The sequence below is a fragment of the Rhyacophila brunnea genome, unplaced genomic scaffold (assembly GCF_057557595.1).
Source record: "Rhyacophila brunnea isolate RB1 unplaced genomic scaffold, BYU_Rbru_1.0 scaffold_2, whole genome shotgun sequence".
In the NCBI taxonomy this organism is placed as follows: Eukaryota; Metazoa; Arthropoda; class Insecta; order Trichoptera; family Rhyacophilidae; genus Rhyacophila; species Rhyacophila brunnea.
In genome coordinates, this window is record NW_028232859.1 from 44,030,875 (window position 1) to 44,049,799 (window position 18,925).

Sequence of the window (18,925 nt, forward strand, 5' to 3'; positions counted from 1 at the left end):
GGAAAGGAAGTGGGATGTGTTCATGGAAACGGCGACAGGGATGTTGGATGCTTTGAGAAGAGTCAGAGCCACACCTGTCCACGAAATTGTTGATAAAAATGCGGGGATTTATACAGGTAAATGCAAGGATACTTGTAATGACGATACAAAACAATATTTGGTACGAGATTTTCTATATTATGTATGTATATAACGAGTACCTTTTTCGGAGAATACAATATTATGTAGTTCGCTAAGCAAATTGGTTACCTATACCGGCTAATACAGTGCAATATAGGTATAGCAGTTCGATACTGTTATGATAGAATTCCTATCTTTAATATGTATGTGTGCCTCTTTAGAAATATATAATATTGACGGAAGTCAAAAATTACGTTGAAGGGGGGCGACATAAGGCTTAGCGACATCTAGTTGCAATTTCTAAATTATGAACAATGCGACTGAATGTTTTTAATATGATTTACTACAGAACACGAAAAATAAATTCAAATGTACCCTTTTAATTATTTAAAATAAAAGTTTCTTGGTGATGATTGGTGAATGTGATCATTCTTATGGATTTAATGTAGGTTAATCGTCTTCACCACAGAGAATATTTTTTGAAATTTTATTAATCGTAGTAAATATTATTGTATTTTTCGGTATGTCTGTAAAAACATGGATTTTTCCAGCATTTGTTATAATATCTCAAAATCCTTCTTATATTATTTAATTAAGCTATCCTATTCGATCAATAATATATTTAATTTAAGTACCTAGTTTTTTATTGTAGTTTTATATTTATAAATACAATAAAAACACTAACTACTAAACTACAGTCGGTTATAACAGCAGTTTTTTTTACTTTTCTTCCATAATATTATATTCCAAATTGTACATTCTTTGATTTGACAAAATATTACAGCTGCAACTTTATTGGTCATAAAACTCGCAAAGTAATGTTAAAAGATATCTGCATCTGACTAAAGTTGATGGCAAAAATATGTACTTATCTGTAAATTTCAATCTTTTTAAAAGGAATTGTCAAAGGTTTGTGTTGGGATACTAATTCCGCTTATTTTGATATAAAATACTTCAAAATATCTCATAAACTAACTTGTCAGACTGGTTTCAAAACTTCTGTAAAATTGTGTAAACTGCTATAATAACCGTTTGCCATCACAGTACCGATCCGATTTAAATACATAGCAGCGATTTCAATCTAAATAGTCAATAATTTAATACCAACCCATCTGCTGGCGCTGGTATTTGATCATTGTTTTATCAAGCAAATACACTCATCCCTTATGGCCTTATGCAGACATTGTAAGTTGAAATCATCTCGCATTATGACTGGCAAATGTGACAATATTGATAATGTCTATAATAATATCATTATGTTTGTAATTTATAACATGTTTAGACCGGCTATAAAATGAGCGCGTAGGTATGTATTTCGAAACGACAGCAACTTTTATACACTCAGTCCAATGAAGACAAACCGTTCTTCTATTCGTCATGAACAGGTCTTGAGTATTACACTAAGATGAATAATATCGGCTCAAATTAGACTGAATATTTTTGAATAACATTATCACCCATAGAAGATTTCTTCTGGAACGTTAGCATAAACCTACTATTATTAACAATATTTATATGACCATATTGTCAGATGTATTTCGACTTTTGAAACGTACCAACTTTGATTTAATTTTGTTGTGTTGAAATAGTGTTCACAGCAGAGGTACCAATAGGCAAGGCGATGGATTTGTTTAAACACCTAAATATTTATGAAATATCGTTTTATTAAGTCTGTTTTTTTTTTGCATAAATCACAATGGCCAATAATTAATTATCTAAGTAGGTAACCCCAAAAATTTTTAATATATTAATTAGTACGTACTATCAGGAGTATAAATAGGTCACAATTTTATGACTCGGTGTTTAAAAAAGCAGTGTCCCTGGACAGTCGACAATTTTTTTAATCTACCTTTTAATAGTACATTTTATATGAAAAGTAATTTTTCAGCCCATATTTACATCACCTACTCTCGGTGTGATAGTAATAATATATACCGAGTGTGGGTATTTTACTCTCCGAAAAGGCATTTTCATCAGATCAATTTTGTTGGAGAGTAGTCGTGGGAGATAAGCATCAGATATTAGAAAATGAGTGGAATATGACAATTTAACTATAATCCTGACAAGAGTCTAGGACGATTCGGCGCCGGGACAACTGGGCGCCGCACAATCGAATGACATTCTAAAATAAATAGACGTTCGTGGATTAGTATATGCACTTAAAAATATATATTTAATATTATTATATAATACGCACATGTAAATAATGATTTAATTGTGCATATGTTTAGGTTCTAACGAGAAGAGAGTTCTTTTATTTTTATAGACATGATAGTTTTCAATCCACATTAAAAAAAACATTATTTTAAGAGCAAAATGAATTCAAACTACCAAGTAGTAGATAGAGACTGATTAAAATTTCTCGTCTACTTTCTGTATAAAATCATAACGAACATCTACATATTTATTTCATTCGACAGTGCGGCGCCCAATTGTCTTGGCGTCCAGTTGTCTAATTCCCTGTGGATAATGCATAAATGAGAAAAAAGACTACTCAAATGAATAAATCGCGCCCAGTTGTCTCAATCCTTGCCGACAATGCATAAATATGAGAAAAGGGACTACTCAAATAAATCCAATGCCTCTGAATAAACAAAATTTACTCATAAACGTAAGGAAGAATCGCGGTGATTGGGAGAATTAATATTCTTGCAATACTCACATAACGATAATGGCCCATGGGCCACGAGCCAGGACCAGGATTATTCCTAGTACTACCCAAATAAAGGAACGTAAATAATAATTACTTATTTTTGCATAGACATTCTCAATCATTCACCGTCACTGTTTAAATATATTTTTATTTTTCAATTAAAAATATTAAATAATGCCACACATCGTTGGCACTAATAATTTTCATCGATTTACATGATATATGAGTTTTCCATCATGGCCGTTGCGTGCTACCTTGTTTGACATCTGCCGTGTTCCAACATCCAAGGTCCGCTGGAAGAATTTTCACATTACTCGCGAAAAATTACTATGTATTAGCGACCCATTGTGCAGGCAGTGCTGTACAAACATTGGCCACCAACTTGTGCCTCGATTGTCAATAGCAATTCACCGTCGCATCAATAATAACGTACTGATGTCACTAATAAAATTGAGTGACTCATATTGGTACGTACCAGAATCCAACAGCTACCTGATGACAGGGACGAATTTCGAGCATGACTGCTGCGAATATACAGTAGGTAATTTAAAATTTTGGTTAATAAAATAATATACAGATAAATAACATCGCAATAATCAAGTGAAAGTTGACTGGAAACTATTGATTTACAATTTACACAGATCGCATCCCAACAAAAGATATCCACATTTATGTGAACACGTTAATCAGAATAGGTTAAAGGTATGATCGCATATTTGCAATATTTTTCAATCACAATATATACTATTCAATGTGTTGGATTATATATTATAAAAGCGTGAATGTGAATTTCCAATATACATACACCCTTTTGTAATGTTGGTTGAGTTAATTTTTCTATCGAATACTTACATATTTTTGTGAATTTAAGTGGACGTTGTTTTATAAGTTTTCAAGATAGCGTCTATCAATAGTTCACTCTGTGTGCTTCCATCTACTGTTATTTTTGTTATTTTATTTTATTTCTTATTTTATTACTTTTATTAACTCATATTTCTCTGTCTATGTCATGTCGTGAACGCTTTGAATTGATAATCTGTTAGGTTCATTATATGTAAAATAAATAAATTTGATTTTTATGAAAGACTGCCATTTGTGTGGGCAGATCGGGTATCTATGAGGAGGGTCGTTGATGAGACCCATTCATTTCTTCAGCTGCTGCGTCCATTGGTAAGTCGACGTTGAAAACCCAACAGCCATAAACAAATAAGAGTGTATACCTTCACCATTGGGGGAGGGGGATTAAAAAGCTTCGTTTCGTTATGTCTAAAATACTCGGAAAAACTCACGAAAATGAGGTATGAATCCCGACTGGGGAATAGAAGAAGAAGAGTTCAGTGAGTAGGGACGGTGAAGATTAATGATTCTGGACAGCGCAGGCTTGGGATACCTTCATCACAATCGATTGTCTAAATCGGCGAATTTTGATAATGCACGAAAACGAAGAATAATAATTGTTGCATTACAAAATGGTTGTTATTTCAATTTTACTACATTTGCTACATTACTTTCATATGTTTAATGAATTCGGATTTTTAAAATGTGAGCAATTGAGGTGATTTGAATTTAACGTATCATGCGATATATTATTCATGAATTCAGCTCTGTCTAAACAGATGATTCTGGTACATCCTCAGACCCGGATTTATTGGGATTCTCATTTTGCATGTTTGTTTTATTTATTGCAGAAAACGTTGCCCACTTTACTGCAGTCACCTCTAAGTAATTTCTTTGTGGCACATCTCGTATCTTCTAGTGATTTGATCACTCACTTGCGTCACCAACAATTAAAAAAACTCACGTCAGACTGATACAAAGTTTATGTTTACTTTTTACTGAATTCATTTAAATACTGACTCAAAATATGTTATCTATTGGACGTACTTATTTATGTTTATTTATTCTCTAAGTTAACCTTTACAAATAATTTCTCAACCTAGAAATAAGATGCGGCAGAGGTCCCCAACATATTTCTACGACTCGCACTCCTAGAAAATGTTTGATCAATGTTTTAGGGTTTATCAATGGCGTATTCACTTAAAAAGCCGAGAATCCGGGTCAGGAAGCACTCAATTGTTATTATCTGTACCTACTGCGAATATGAATCTTCCTATTTTTATTTCAATTTTCAAATGTATACATTAGTATTCGTAAGGAAATCAATAATTTTTCTTCAACGATTTCTTTCCCTAATTCTTGCATCGAAATGCCATTGCGCACCCCCTTGGGGTGTATGCAGCAGGTAGGGAACCGTGAATCGGTACATGTTTTATGAAATATAAGAATATTGCTTTATTTGCAATGCAGTGTAATGCATGCGAATGATAATATTATAATCTGTAGAAGTTGTCCTAACTCAGTCGTATTAAAACTGTTGAGAAGAAAAAGATGTTTGAAAAAAAAATCCAGAAAATCTTACACGCTCCAATATACCCAATTGTTGCGCCTTGCGCCAGCTTGTGAGGTCTATGCTTCTTCTCACCATAAAAATATATTTTAACATCTCGTATCTCACTCTAGGAACTGCTGTCAAAAATAACTTTTATAATAATAGTATATAACTATTGAGTATGTTCAAGACCGTCACTTTGCCTAGACTAGATATGGCAGTAGGTAGCTGTAATTGACTTATTACATTCTATTCGATTCTAAAATTTGAGAAGCTGCATTGTTGATGATCATGAAGGGTGACCCATCCAACTTATAGATATTTTTAGAGCATCGTGAAAACATCTTTAAACATGAAAGGTGCTACGAGACGAAAACTTTTGAAAACAACTGCCCTAACTAACAACATATTGTAAAAAATATATATTTGCCATTATTACCTGTCTTATTTCTCTGTAATCATAAATAATAACATAATAATCAATTATTGACTTTGTACGTACCACTGGAATGCCTACGTAAATCAGTATTTACATTGTAATAAGAGTGTAAATTATATAAAATCGTCCTCATTTTGTTGTTTCAGTCACATTACTAAAGCTTTACGCATCGCTCACTGTTTATTTTGTTTAATCAGCTTATTGATATTCAAATATCGAACGAATACCTAATTTCAGATGTTTTGAAGCGCGATGAGGATTCATCCATTTTGACAGATTTAACAACATATTATTTTCGTGGTAAATTAAACTAAAACGCGTTCTAATGTCGAATCAGAAAATTACACGAACCATAAATATTCTATATCTCACACATCGCCAATTATTGTTTTTCAAATGTGTCTCATTCCATGGCCCCCACAAGGAGGGCTGACAGGGCTCTAGTTTGGGTGCCTGGGTTCAGGGAGGGGGGGGGGTGGTCCCGCGTGGCGGGTCGACCAGATAAATGAGATAAACACACATTACAAGTTTGGTCTAATAGTAAAAAAAAAATCACCGGCGGGGCGGCTATTGTACGTCAAGGATATTAACATTTTCAAATATGTGGATGTGCGATGCTATTTTGGATTGTGTGTGTCGATTCTTGACAACTGCATAAAATCAAGTAGATTGATTCAAAATACAAATAATTATTAAAAATGCACCTATCCTTAATTTTACCTCGGAACACAATTTTTGGAAAACGCTACTGTTGAGCGTCAGACTGCTTTTAACCATAGCATTAGGTAGGGGGGGGGCAAAGATCCTGGCCTGGGGGCCATGTCTAATTTACAAGGTTTGAAGCGAGTTCATCTTTTTTTTAGTGGCGCATTTTACGCCATTTTAATGAAGCATGTTCTGATTTTGAATTAAAAAAGTGATATGCATAAACATATTCTACCCATCCGTTTGTTTTTTTATATTTCGTTTGATTCAAATTATAAATAAACAAGTATTTTTTGGGAATCCTTTTGATATAGATGATTTGTGCTTTCTAGTCGTATAAAAATGGTTTTGTGTTTAATTAATTTTGTAATAAGCCCACAATATTCACAATTAAAAAAAAATGAAAATCCCTGTGGCTAAATTAAATATTAATTTGCCTCGCCGTGCCTACTTCATATTCATAATAGTTAGGTATATCGTAACTCTATAAGTAGTGGGTATTATTCAATTAACCGTTGTGGTTGCCAAATTTTTAGAATTCATTTTAATGTTTTGAGACACGTAATTAAATACAAACCATCAATACGTGTGGTATGTTCTTGTGTACCTAACATTGTGATTGCTCCATGATTCATCCGCAAATTATGCATACAATGTGTATTGTACAAGTAATTAAATATGTATTGCGATTTCATTATCGATTGTGAATTTTATGATCACATTTCAATGTTTTTTTTTTGTTTATTATCAGCTGAAAAAAAATGATTTATACCATACATATAAATTATTATCCATTAAGGCTATACGTAACTCAATTGAGGCATGGTCTAAAAAGATCGTGGCTAGGCGATGCGCGGATTGCGGGTCGCGGGTGCAAATGACGCATGCCGAACGAAATATAATTTGTCATATAAATCCAACATGCGTCCATTTAATGTTCTGTTTATTGTTCTATTAGTAACAATAATAATATATTCATTGACATGTTTTCTTTTTAAAGTAAATGGGTAACGTTTTAGTCATCTTTACACGATTTAAGAATTAATACCCCCGTCGCCATCACGAAACAAATTGACGTATTCACACCTCGACGTTCGGTCTCCGAGTGCCAGCGAGTCCAAAATTTCGTCGCGCCTATAGTTGAAAATTATTTGCCGCTTCACTGCCTTAACAGTAATAGCAATATTGAATCATATACAATTATTTTATGGTAGGATCTTAAACACTCTCCAGATGCTCTTTCAACATACCTTCCTACAGTATTCAAAATATATAATTATACCTTCATTTTATTATTATAACATTGCAATTAATTAATATACAAATCCTAGGCGTGCCAATACAATCCCGGTTCGCCACCGCTGCCCTACATCATAATATTATTAAGGCCATGCATTAGTTGAGGCACGGTCTAAAAAGATCGTTGCTAGGCGATGTGCGGATTGCGGGTCGCGGGTGAAAATGACGCCTGTCAAACGAAATATTATTTCTCATATAAATCCAACATACGTCCATTTTATGTTCTGTTTATTATTCTATTAGTATCAATAATAATATATTCATTGACATGTTTGCTTTTTAAAGTAAATGGGTAAAGTTTTTAGTCATCTTTACACGATTTTAGAATTAATTGGCCCGTCGCCATCACGCAGCAAAGTGACGTGCGTCCGACTCCACGTTTTCTCAATGAATGCGAAGCAAGTACAAATTTTCGTCGCGCGTACAGTTGAACATTATTTGGCGTTTCACTGATGCGTCACCTTAATATTACCGTGATACGTCATACAGGCGTCCCGATCAGGGCCGTATTCAAAGGGCCCTAGGCCAGGGTTCGAGAACCTTTTTACGTACGCGTGTCAAAATTTCACAAATAATACTTTTTGACTGTCTGACGTGCTGAGTAGTTTTTAAGAATTATATTAAAAGTGTAAGAAGTATATTATAGCTTTATCACTTTTTTTGATTTTTCAATAATTTTCGCTCCTCCAAGTTTTTGTTTCTTATTTGGTAGGTACAGCCTTTTTTGTGTAGAAGTTAAATTATGTGTTACTGTATTACTTAGTTTGGTTCTTTAAGCACAAATTGACACTAGAATTAGTCCGATCACATGAGGCATTCTCTCGCTGCTATATAACAGTGGTCTCGAGCATTGTAAATCGATCAAAATTAGAAATTCGCAGCGCGGCTTCCTCCGCCGCCTGATTAGATTAGTGCGATAATATTAAATGTGATGCATAAAGTCTAAAGACCGACCTATAGATACAATAATATTGTGATATTCACTCGTCTTGACAATTAGTTTAGTAAGGTGGTACTTGGAGTTAGTTTACCATCTTCAATAAAATTTGTGCTATTTTCTACTGTTTTGTGTCCTCTTAAAAAATTCTGCAAACTGATTCGCTTGCTTACTCGTGCTTTTTGTCAAATTATTTCTCGGAATCCGGGGCCCCTTTGATAAATCTGGCCCTGGTGCCGATGCAAACCAAATTGGCAACAACCCCCAACGAAATAAGAACGTCTCGGAGACTACTTATTAGACATTGATGCAACTGTGTTTTATTTAACGCTATCGTATGTACCAAACGGTAATATGTATGCGATTTTTTGCGGCCGATCACATAAAAATATTAAGGTAAGGACGAGCCTAGTAGATGTCATAGTGGAATTTATTTACCATTTGCGTACGCCATGACAATAATTATAGTTGTGGTTATGTAACTACACTTCATCAGTGCACACATAGTATACATCGGTTCTTAACCTAAATTAATCCAACATAGTAGAATAATAGGTCCATTGTACTAAATTACTTACTTCCACTATGTCATGCCCCGGTGTTGGGAATAGAGCGAGCACAAAGTCGCTTTATTTCCCTCGGTCCATCGCCACGCCTCACTCAGCTCACATCCATATAGGAGCACAGGTGCCACTATGTGTATAATAAACGACATTTAGTCCTCACACTCACAGAATACAGCCTTGACCTCCATGCGACTCCAAGTTGACTGAATGCAGACTCCACCACATTCATGTGAAATTAGTGAATAATATATTGTAATATTATTAAGTATATCAAATTAATGAAACGATACAAACTTCTTAATAATGTTATCAATACGTTGTATGTTTATTTTTATTTATGATGAATATTTTTTTCTTCCAGGGGGAGTTCTTGCTGTGGCTTCACAACACACCCGTGAACCAACCGCAAGAGATTCCATCATGGGTGTCGGAACTGGTATGTCTAAATTTTAAACAACTCCTAAAACCATGCCCACCTCTCATTACTCTTAGTCACCGAGATTGTTTCAATCGAAACTGTATCAAATTGTTGCAACTATCTGGGGCAACCAATGTTTACTTTAATACGTTCGACCCGGCATGTCTAAACGACAATATTTCGCGGATGACACAAATGAACACTAACGATCCTAATAATTGTGACTGTGAAGATGAGTATCCGATAGCCACTTGTGGATGCGACAGCTCGCAATAAACACGTAGGTAAACACATTTAGTTATACCTGTAGGCTAGGTGTTTATCGATATAAGCTTGGAGTGTCTGGGTATGAAGAACGTTCTTTAAAAACTTGCTATATTCCGCGGTTGAAAAGACGAGAATCTTTAAGTAGTGGGCGGGGTAAATGTGGAAGTCAGTTACACCTGATAGATTGTGTTAACCCCGCCCCTCTCGCCGCATCAATAAAAAAATATGAATAATTTATCAAAACGGAACCCACCAAATCATTCTTCAATCTGTGTCCGCGCCAGGTTCCATAGTATAAATATAAATGGTTAGCACTCTGTACTCTGAATCGGTGAATCCAGCGATCCAAGTTCACATTTCGGTGGGACCAAGTGTTTCATTGGTAAATCAATACACATAATAATATGTACTTATTTTACCTATATGTACTAGTTTCTAAACATAAATTACAACTTAATGTTTTAGCTAACTGGGTGTGTCAGTGTGTCTATCTGTCTGTATCAGTCTTTCGTAGGTATACGCGGTATATTTAAAATTTCATTAAGTGATTGATTTTATATTCTGTAGGGACATTTTATATTGTAGTTATTAGCAGATTTTATGTATATCGCCCAACCCACCTGCCCGACCCTTTCAGGCTTAAGTTGTATTTTATTTTAACACGAGCATAACAAAGGAAAGTGAAAGTAAACGTGCCTACTCAAATGTAAATCAAATTATACCGGTCGCCATTAATTTAATAGGCCCTTTCTATTTATTACATTGGGCCCTATCTGTATTAAGACATGGATACGCGTCGTTATAGTAATGCGTTCTCCGCGTTCTATTAAACATTATTATTGTTCTATTTTTGAATTAAATTATGTTCTTATTTTGTTTTTTAAATATAGAATGTATATTAAAATATTTCCACTCAATTTTGTTTTTAGAATAATATTATGTCATTTTGATAGTTTTAGGTCGTTTTTACGACCTTGCTAATTACATTTGGCAGCGTTTGCAATTTTATTGAGATGCTAGGTCGGGGATATTAAAGTTTACCTGATTTTTGTAAAGTTATTGTTGTCATCATTTAACGAGTCTCCATCGGCATCGCGTCGGGCGATCCGACAGAGCTATCTTTTTAATATTGGCAACAGATCCCCGCTGGATGCTGTTACATGATTTTTAAATCAGCTGTTTCGAGTGGTCAGATTATTGTTTTGAGGTGGAAAAAGTTGGCACTGGTCTTCCTATTGACAAGCCACTTTATTGCCGACATTCCTCCGGATTCAAATTATTTTTTAAATCATGCTCTAGTCATTTTATTTGGGAAAATACGTGTGATTTTAATAAAAAATAATATTACCTTGAGATCATACAGTTTTTGATTCTTCCCACACGGAAAAGTCCAGCTATCAGTACAAAAAGATTAATTTTTGAGAACAATAAAATTGCAATTTTCCTTAAAGTACTCCTTATCGATAAATTGACATGAATATTATACTATATTCCTATTCCATGTAGTAATATGCACTTGAATTATACTTAGGTGGCTATGCTTAGATACTAATGAAATAATTATTATACCTAATATAATACCAGAGATATGAAATGTTTCCACTGCTAGGTATAGATATGTTATTAATTAGGTAGATATTTTATTATAGTCGCAGGACGCCATCAGTGGCGCACCCAGGATTTAATATGGGGGGGGGGGGGGCAAGGAGGAGAATGTAAATTAGTTCCATAGGATCTTTTTCTTCTTCACAGCCTAATTTCTCGTTTATCGGTCTTTTGTCTATTGCACTCGGTGTACCTACACCATGGTCCCCACATCCTGAAATAGGCCCTCAGGCTACGATATTTGGCGGGCCCCCTACCTACCGCTAAGATTAAAGGCAGTGTGAAATACTACATTAACGTTCTTCAAATTGTGTTTCAGTTCAAATTAAGGGTACTTATACAGTGAATTATTGGCGATTTTTAATACATCTACTTACTTTAATAATGGAGCTGTCGAGTATCGACACATAATAATCAAAAAATATATTGCACAATTATATAAGTAATTGAAAATTTTCACGGCCATGAAGTATAATAGCGCCGCAGGCGACTTTTTTTACTATTTAAGCTAATTTATGATGTGTTTTTATCTCACTTATCTGGTCAACTATTCGTTTATATAATATGAAATATTTAAAATTATGCCATCACATCATATCTACATAATTTTAGATATTTTATAGATGGAAGAATATTTTTATGGATTATGGTTTGGTTCGGCAGGGCTTAATGAATTTTATAAAACGAACCAATACCGTCTGTAATATACCTATATTCGAAAAAGTGTGCACGATTTTGTCGGATCGCCCAAAGCATATTATCAAAACTATTATGGTTTGGTTTAGGCAGGGTTTAATTGATTTTTAAAAACCAACCAACACCATCTGTAAATTGTTGTCAAGGTTAAATAAAAATAAATACGTATGACTGACAAAGTTTAATGTGCACTATTTATGTCGGATCTTAACAGCCTACCTCCACCCTTCGCCACTGTTATACGGCGCATATAATCGCAATTACTTAGTTTCTTCTGCTTTGAATAAAAAAATCCTCTTTTCATTATGTAACAAAGAAATGCCCAAGGATAATTTTGTCTCATTTCACAAATCTGTTTACATTTTTTTGTAAATTATTTTGGAAAACAAGGTTGATCCTAAGTAAACTATCTGTCTTTCAGAATAGATTGATTGAACGATCGTATAACCTAATTCGTGAACTTTTGCAAGTCTTCTGTTTCATAGGGCTGTCAACGACCTAGCGAACATACGCTGAACCGGGAATATGAAATGCTCGTATTTTTGTACGAATACCGTGAACTCTATTCAAAATACATACAATATCTTTGTCAAACGTTGCACCAAATTATTAAATTTGTCAGTTGATTTGATACCGATGATGGCTTGGCTGTACAAATTCAGTGGCGAAGGTTGGAGGTAGGGTGTTAAGATCCTACATAAATAGTGCACACCAAAGTTTGTCAATCATTCGTATTTGTTTTCATTGAACTACAATTTGCAGATAGTTTTAATTAGTTTTTAACCACTATAGTTTAGGTACGCTATGGGCGATTCGGCAAAAATAGTGCCCACTTTTTCAGTCATAGATACTAATTTTTTTTCGTTGAATTAAGAATACATAATTATTACAGATTAGTTTACGACACGTTAGTTTTTTTTAAATTCATTAAGCCCTACCTAAACCAAACCATAAGAGATAAATATTATTCTATCTATAAAATGTCTAAAAATATGTATGATTTTAATGGGGTAATTTGAGCTATTTTATAGATGTATTATACAAATATTTTTTTACTATTATCTATTATGGCTTGGTCTTCGCTGTGTTTAATTGAATTAAAAAAAAAACTAACCAACACTATCTTGTACATTGTAGACTTCGTTCAATGAAAACATACGTATGCAGTGGCGCACCCAGGATTTAATATTGGGGGGGGCAAGGAGGAGAGTGTAAATTAGTCATATATGCTATTTTTCTTCTACACAGCCTAATTTCTCGTTTATCGGTCTTTTGTCTATTGCACTCGGTGTACCTACACCATGGTCCCCACATCAGGCTAGGATATTTGGGGGGCCCCTATCTACCGCTAAGATTAAATGCAGTGTGAAACAATACATTAGCGTTTTTCAAATTGTGTTTTAGTTCAAATTAAGGGTACTTACTTATACAGTGAATTATTGGCGATTTTTAATACATCTACTTTAATAATAGAGCTGTCGAGTATTGACACATAATAATCAAAAAATATATTGCACAATTATATAAGTAATTGAAAATGTTCATGGGCATGAAGTATAATAGCGCCACAGGCGACTTCTTTTACTATTAAAGCTAATTTATGATGTGTGTTTATCTCATTTATCTGGTCAACACGACACGCCGGGGCCCCCACAGCCCGGGCCTCCAGACTAGAGCCCTGTCAGCCCTCCCCAGCCATGACCTACACCACTCCGGAATTTGGGTGGACACCGAGAATTTTTTGACAGTTCCATTAAGGATTGGGTTTCTAAAAAAACCTGACATTAGTGTTTCGAAATTTTTGTGTTAGAAATTAAAATCTAAGAAATTTTTCTAAAAAGGGTGCTGGAGAATTATTACAAAGCATTTGTTTGCCGTGTCTTTATTTGTCTAAGCCCAAAGGTATAGTTTATTGGCTTTCAATTTCAATGTTTAAAATCATTCTGATAATTTTCATTTTTGGGGGGTGCCAGGGCCCCTTGCCCCCCCCCCCCCCCTGGGTGCGCCACTGTACGTATGACTTATAAAGTTTATTGTGGACTATTTATGTCGGATCTTAACAGCCTGCCTCCATCCTTCGCCACTGCATGCCACGATGTTTGGCGGGCACCCCAACCTATCGCTAAGGTTAAGGGCAGTGTAATGTTCTGCAGTAATGAGGGTTAATAATTATTGTAGTCTTAGTTCTTTGAAAACAAATACGTTTGATTGACAATATTTAGTTTGCAATTTTTATATTTCGGATCTCAACAGCCCACCTCCACCCTTCGCCAGTGCTGTACATAATATAGTAACATTTTCCTGGTAGTAACTAATTAGGCCGATTATGGTCAGTTTATACAATCGTGTTGTCGAATTAAAAACAGAGTGACGAATGGCTGATTTTTTGTAGCCCAAGTCTATCCACCCAATCCATTGGCATGCGGATGTCGAATTTTATTTCTGCAGATCGCTGATGGCTTACTTTGAATACGAATATTTTTTCTCTCTCGGCGATGACACGTCCGAAGTGCGTCGAATGTGGGCGATTGCCGATTCGATTACGGCCAGTATCAAAATATTCATCAGACACCTTTACGATCTCTGCAACTGCAATATTGGCTACATTTTCCTGGTATGATTAATTCGCTTACATATTATAATAAATAACTACTGTCGAACGCAGTACTGCTAAACTCACTATCATTCTGTAGTAGAAGTCAAATACAACTTAGCCTGTTTGAAATCCCTTGAAGTAATTAATCAGTCACTATTTTTCTTTCGTTACTGTTTCCTATAGAATAATGCAACTGATCACTCAGCGTTGCCGATTTAGCGTTTTTCTTGCCAGATTTAGCATATTTCGACAGGCATCTAGCTTTCAAAAAACGCATCTGACTTGTGGCGTTTTTACTAGCATTTTTTGATCCCTGCAACACCTTTAAATGTGCTGAAAAAACGCTAGATATTTAGTTTATTTATTTTCATGCGCATCAAATTTCTGACTATCAGATACATACTTAATGCAGGAAAGTCGATACCTATTTTAGTAGCGTGAGAAATGCAACAATGGCCTTGTAGTGAAATGGTATCATATAATTTAATGTGTGTTTAGGTATGTGACATCAGTTTGACGATTATCGAAATGAAGGAAAGGTATTGACTTCGTTCTTGGTAGAACAAGTAAATTTACTTGCAATTTTATTTACACATAATCTGGCGGTTTTCCCCTGCCAAGTAGCTTGTTTTCGTACCCAGTCTGGCATGTTTTTGTCAACGTCAGTTGGCAACACTGCGTTCACTACGCCTTCCTGCTATGTGAGTCTGAATCGGTTAGATCGATTTACTTAACCGTAGAAAATTTCACCTTCTAAATTCTTTTTCTTGTTTTTTTTCAGCTCACGACTATTTTAATTAACGAAATTTTCACACCATTGCGCCTAAGTATTGCTTACAATTATTTTTCTTGTTTGGTTGTTTAACAAAACCTTTTTAGTTAGAAGTATTATAATATGAGAACCAAAAATCGTAAATATTACCACCATCAATCATCACGGTGTTCGAACAGATTTTAAAATCATGGGATACAATTATTTTATTTATAATTTCTTCAAAGACGCCATAAGTTAATAATTTGGAAAAGACTACAAAATAAATCAATTTTTGAACATTTTAAAGAACTTTTCAACACTTAACACTTAGTATTGGCAAATTTTGATATTGGCACTTATTTTACCAAGATCCAGATTTATAATTCCTTGTGTAATATAGATATCATGTAAGTTTGTTCATTGATATAATTCCAAGATTCACATAAGTACACAATTTTAATATTAAATTGGAAAAATTAGCATAATTGGCCAAAGACATGACGATATTCTGCAATGTATATTGCAATGGAGTTAATTTTAATTACATACCATATGTATGTTTACAATAATATTAATTTAGCAGACAGAGTTGTTGTGGACGCCTTTTTCAAAATGACGACACTGCTGTAAATGCATGAACGTTTATTTGTAATAAGGAAATAATGTAATATGTATAAACAGACCCTGGAAATACCTTTGGCACATATATACGTACATAATTTGGAACACCACAGCGACACGCCTATTGGACGTACTAGATACGTACGATACACTGATCGAGTTGACACGTTGAAATCGCTGAACATAACACATATTATATTGTAATATCAATATATTCAATATCACAGCAGCGTAAATGTATTGAAAAGCTCTGGTATTTATGCAAGAGTAAAAAAAACGTAAATTTGAAACAACAGGTCTGGCCAACTATCGGGGATTCCCAGCACATGACTAGGTGTGTGGGCGGCATCATAATACAAAAATAAATGTCTAAAAAGGTTACGAGCTGCTGTCATTGTGGCTGCATCATTCATTTCGTTGTTCGCCGCCAGACTAAGTTTATTTTGCCTCTCACTTGGTTGGTCGGGCTACGTTCACCTGTACGTACTTACTATCCTTGCCAGAGAACAATAATTCAACGATTGCGTGGATTTGAAATTACGTAAGGGGCCAGTGACGCGACTAGGAATTCGCGTCAATAGAGTAAAAAAACCTCCAAAATACGACATCGGTTTTACGCCACCACTCGATAGACTACTTAGTCAGAAATGTAGTTACAATGATAGTTGCGCTAAGCGGAGATTTTCTTAGACACAAATGACCCAAACTAGTAATAATAATTATTAAATTAAGTTTAATAATATCGATTTAGATTTTACAGAACAAATATTATTAAAATTAGTGTTTCCCGGGTGTGTAGGCAGGTCACGCGTTGCTAAGAGGCAGCAAAATAAGGCGTAAATTGTCAACATTATATACTTACATACATCTTTGATAGTAGATTCGATTTGTTTAATGTAAATGGATTTATTTGGAAAATTAATAGTCGACTTAATTTTCTATCGTAGGGTCGTCAAATCTCTAACTGCGTCGGGTCACTACGTCACTTAATCCGCCACTGGTTGCACTATTGTCAAGAGACTTAACTCTAATCAGTTGATCACACTGTTAAATTGAATATTGCATTGTATATTTCTACATCCTGAAAAGTTGACTAAAGCGCCAACCAAATTGAGGTGCATGTCGCCTACTGTCACGCTGTCGCGGCGACAAATTTTGCAAAATATTTAGAACCATTACCATCTCAGTAAATTCACTGAAGAATGACACTGATGAAGAGTGCCTACTATAATGAACCTATTAGTAATTTGAATTATTATTAATTATTCATGCTGGTTTCAATTCATTTTAACCGTTTCTACGTGTGCGTACGTTAAAGTACTTGCGGCATGACATCCATAGATAATATTTTGAACAGAATCCAACCTTCAGACCATAGATAATAAACAACATTCTCACAGAAAATACATAGTGCCAACCGCTAAAACAAAAAAAAACGTGATTTTGACATGACATTCGAAAAGTGTAGACATGTGGAATATGATGAAAACGTTCAAATCGTCATGCAGGTGCCGATGCAGTGAAGTGACCTCATTGTTGTCATAGTGATTTCGGCAGATTTTGCCAACTGACAATGTTCGTTTAAAGGATCAAAATGTGCTACGGGATAGGAGCACCAGTCTGATAACATTTTAAACACCAAGAACAACGACATTACGCACTTTTTTCCCGTAGTCCGCGACATACACCTCAATTTGGTTCGCGCTTTATTCACATATCTGGGACCTCGTATCATTTATCAAAACGACGCCAGCAATAGATTATTAGAATGGTTGCACTGTCAAACTAGGTACAAGTCCGTTTATCCGGAAGCCAGGAGCGGATCATTGACATGGAGAGTCCTGAACGGAAAATAAGGGTGGTGGGATCTAGACCGCGGTGGTTGGTCTGTATAAAAAAATCCCTTAAGCAATGCAGTAGAGGGAGCTTTCCATTGGGCTTCAGTGCCAATTAAGATGAATGAATTAGTAAAAAATATGGTTTATTGGTAATACAAAACGTGATGAAATCGCGAGATCAACAAATAGTGAAAATCTTGCAGACAATCTCAAGTTACATTATTGTAATGAATCTTCATTTAGTTAATGAGTTTTCCTTTTAATTAAGGAGACACTACCTAGATGCAGATTTCCTGTGACCACCATTGTTCGTCATCCGTTATTATTATTATTATATAATTTGACGTAGGTACTTACGCATTTTTACTCACTCTTGTGGTTTACTGTGTTTTAATTATGCAAGTCGTAACATGTTGTTTTAGACTATATGAAAACTTCGAATGACCACAGCTTGTATGCGTTTTTCTATATTTGGATACGAAGAAAAATAAGTAGCCCGATATGTAGGTAGTACTTCCAGGGTCAATATTATTATGATGATAATATCATCTATGGAATACTATGATTGACAATTATATTATGATACCACACCAGTGTGACACCACACCACTACTGATTTTTTTTGTCAACACATTCACCGCTAATTTTTTTTTTCTTTATTTGGAAGCAATTGAGCTCTTCTCTGAGTGGAAGGCTATAATTAAACGCATGTAAATTATTTGGACAAACAATGGCTTGTAACTACATACCTAGTAACCGATGACATTTGGTGACTAGTGAGATATAGCAATTTAATGTGGCAGTTATCTTATAAAAAAACCACGCACTGTCAACAATTGCATTTTAACCACGGAACAAAAAAATAATGGGAAATTCGTTCTTTATAATTCTCGAGTGTGGAGAAATATAAAATGCACTTAAACACGCGTTTACAGAATACGATTTCCAATATTTAGGTTTGTATCATACTATGCATTAAACTTTGCCAGGTAAACAAAACACGTATTTAATATTGGTAATAT

At 34.7% G+C, this 18,925-nt stretch overlaps 1 protein-coding gene across 1 annotated transcript in view; it reads left to right on the forward strand.

Moving 5' to 3' along the window:
• shn (zinc finger protein schnurri) overlaps positions 1-18,925 on the forward strand; it is a 91,395-nt gene that overhangs the window by 34,427 nt on the left and 38,043 nt on the right. The window contains exon 2 of the mRNA XM_085947683.1: positions 9,470-9,544. Within this exon, the coding sequence (XP_085803809.1) occupies positions 9,470-9,544 (75 nt within the window). The remainder of the gene's footprint in view (positions 1-9,469; positions 9,545-18,925) is intronic.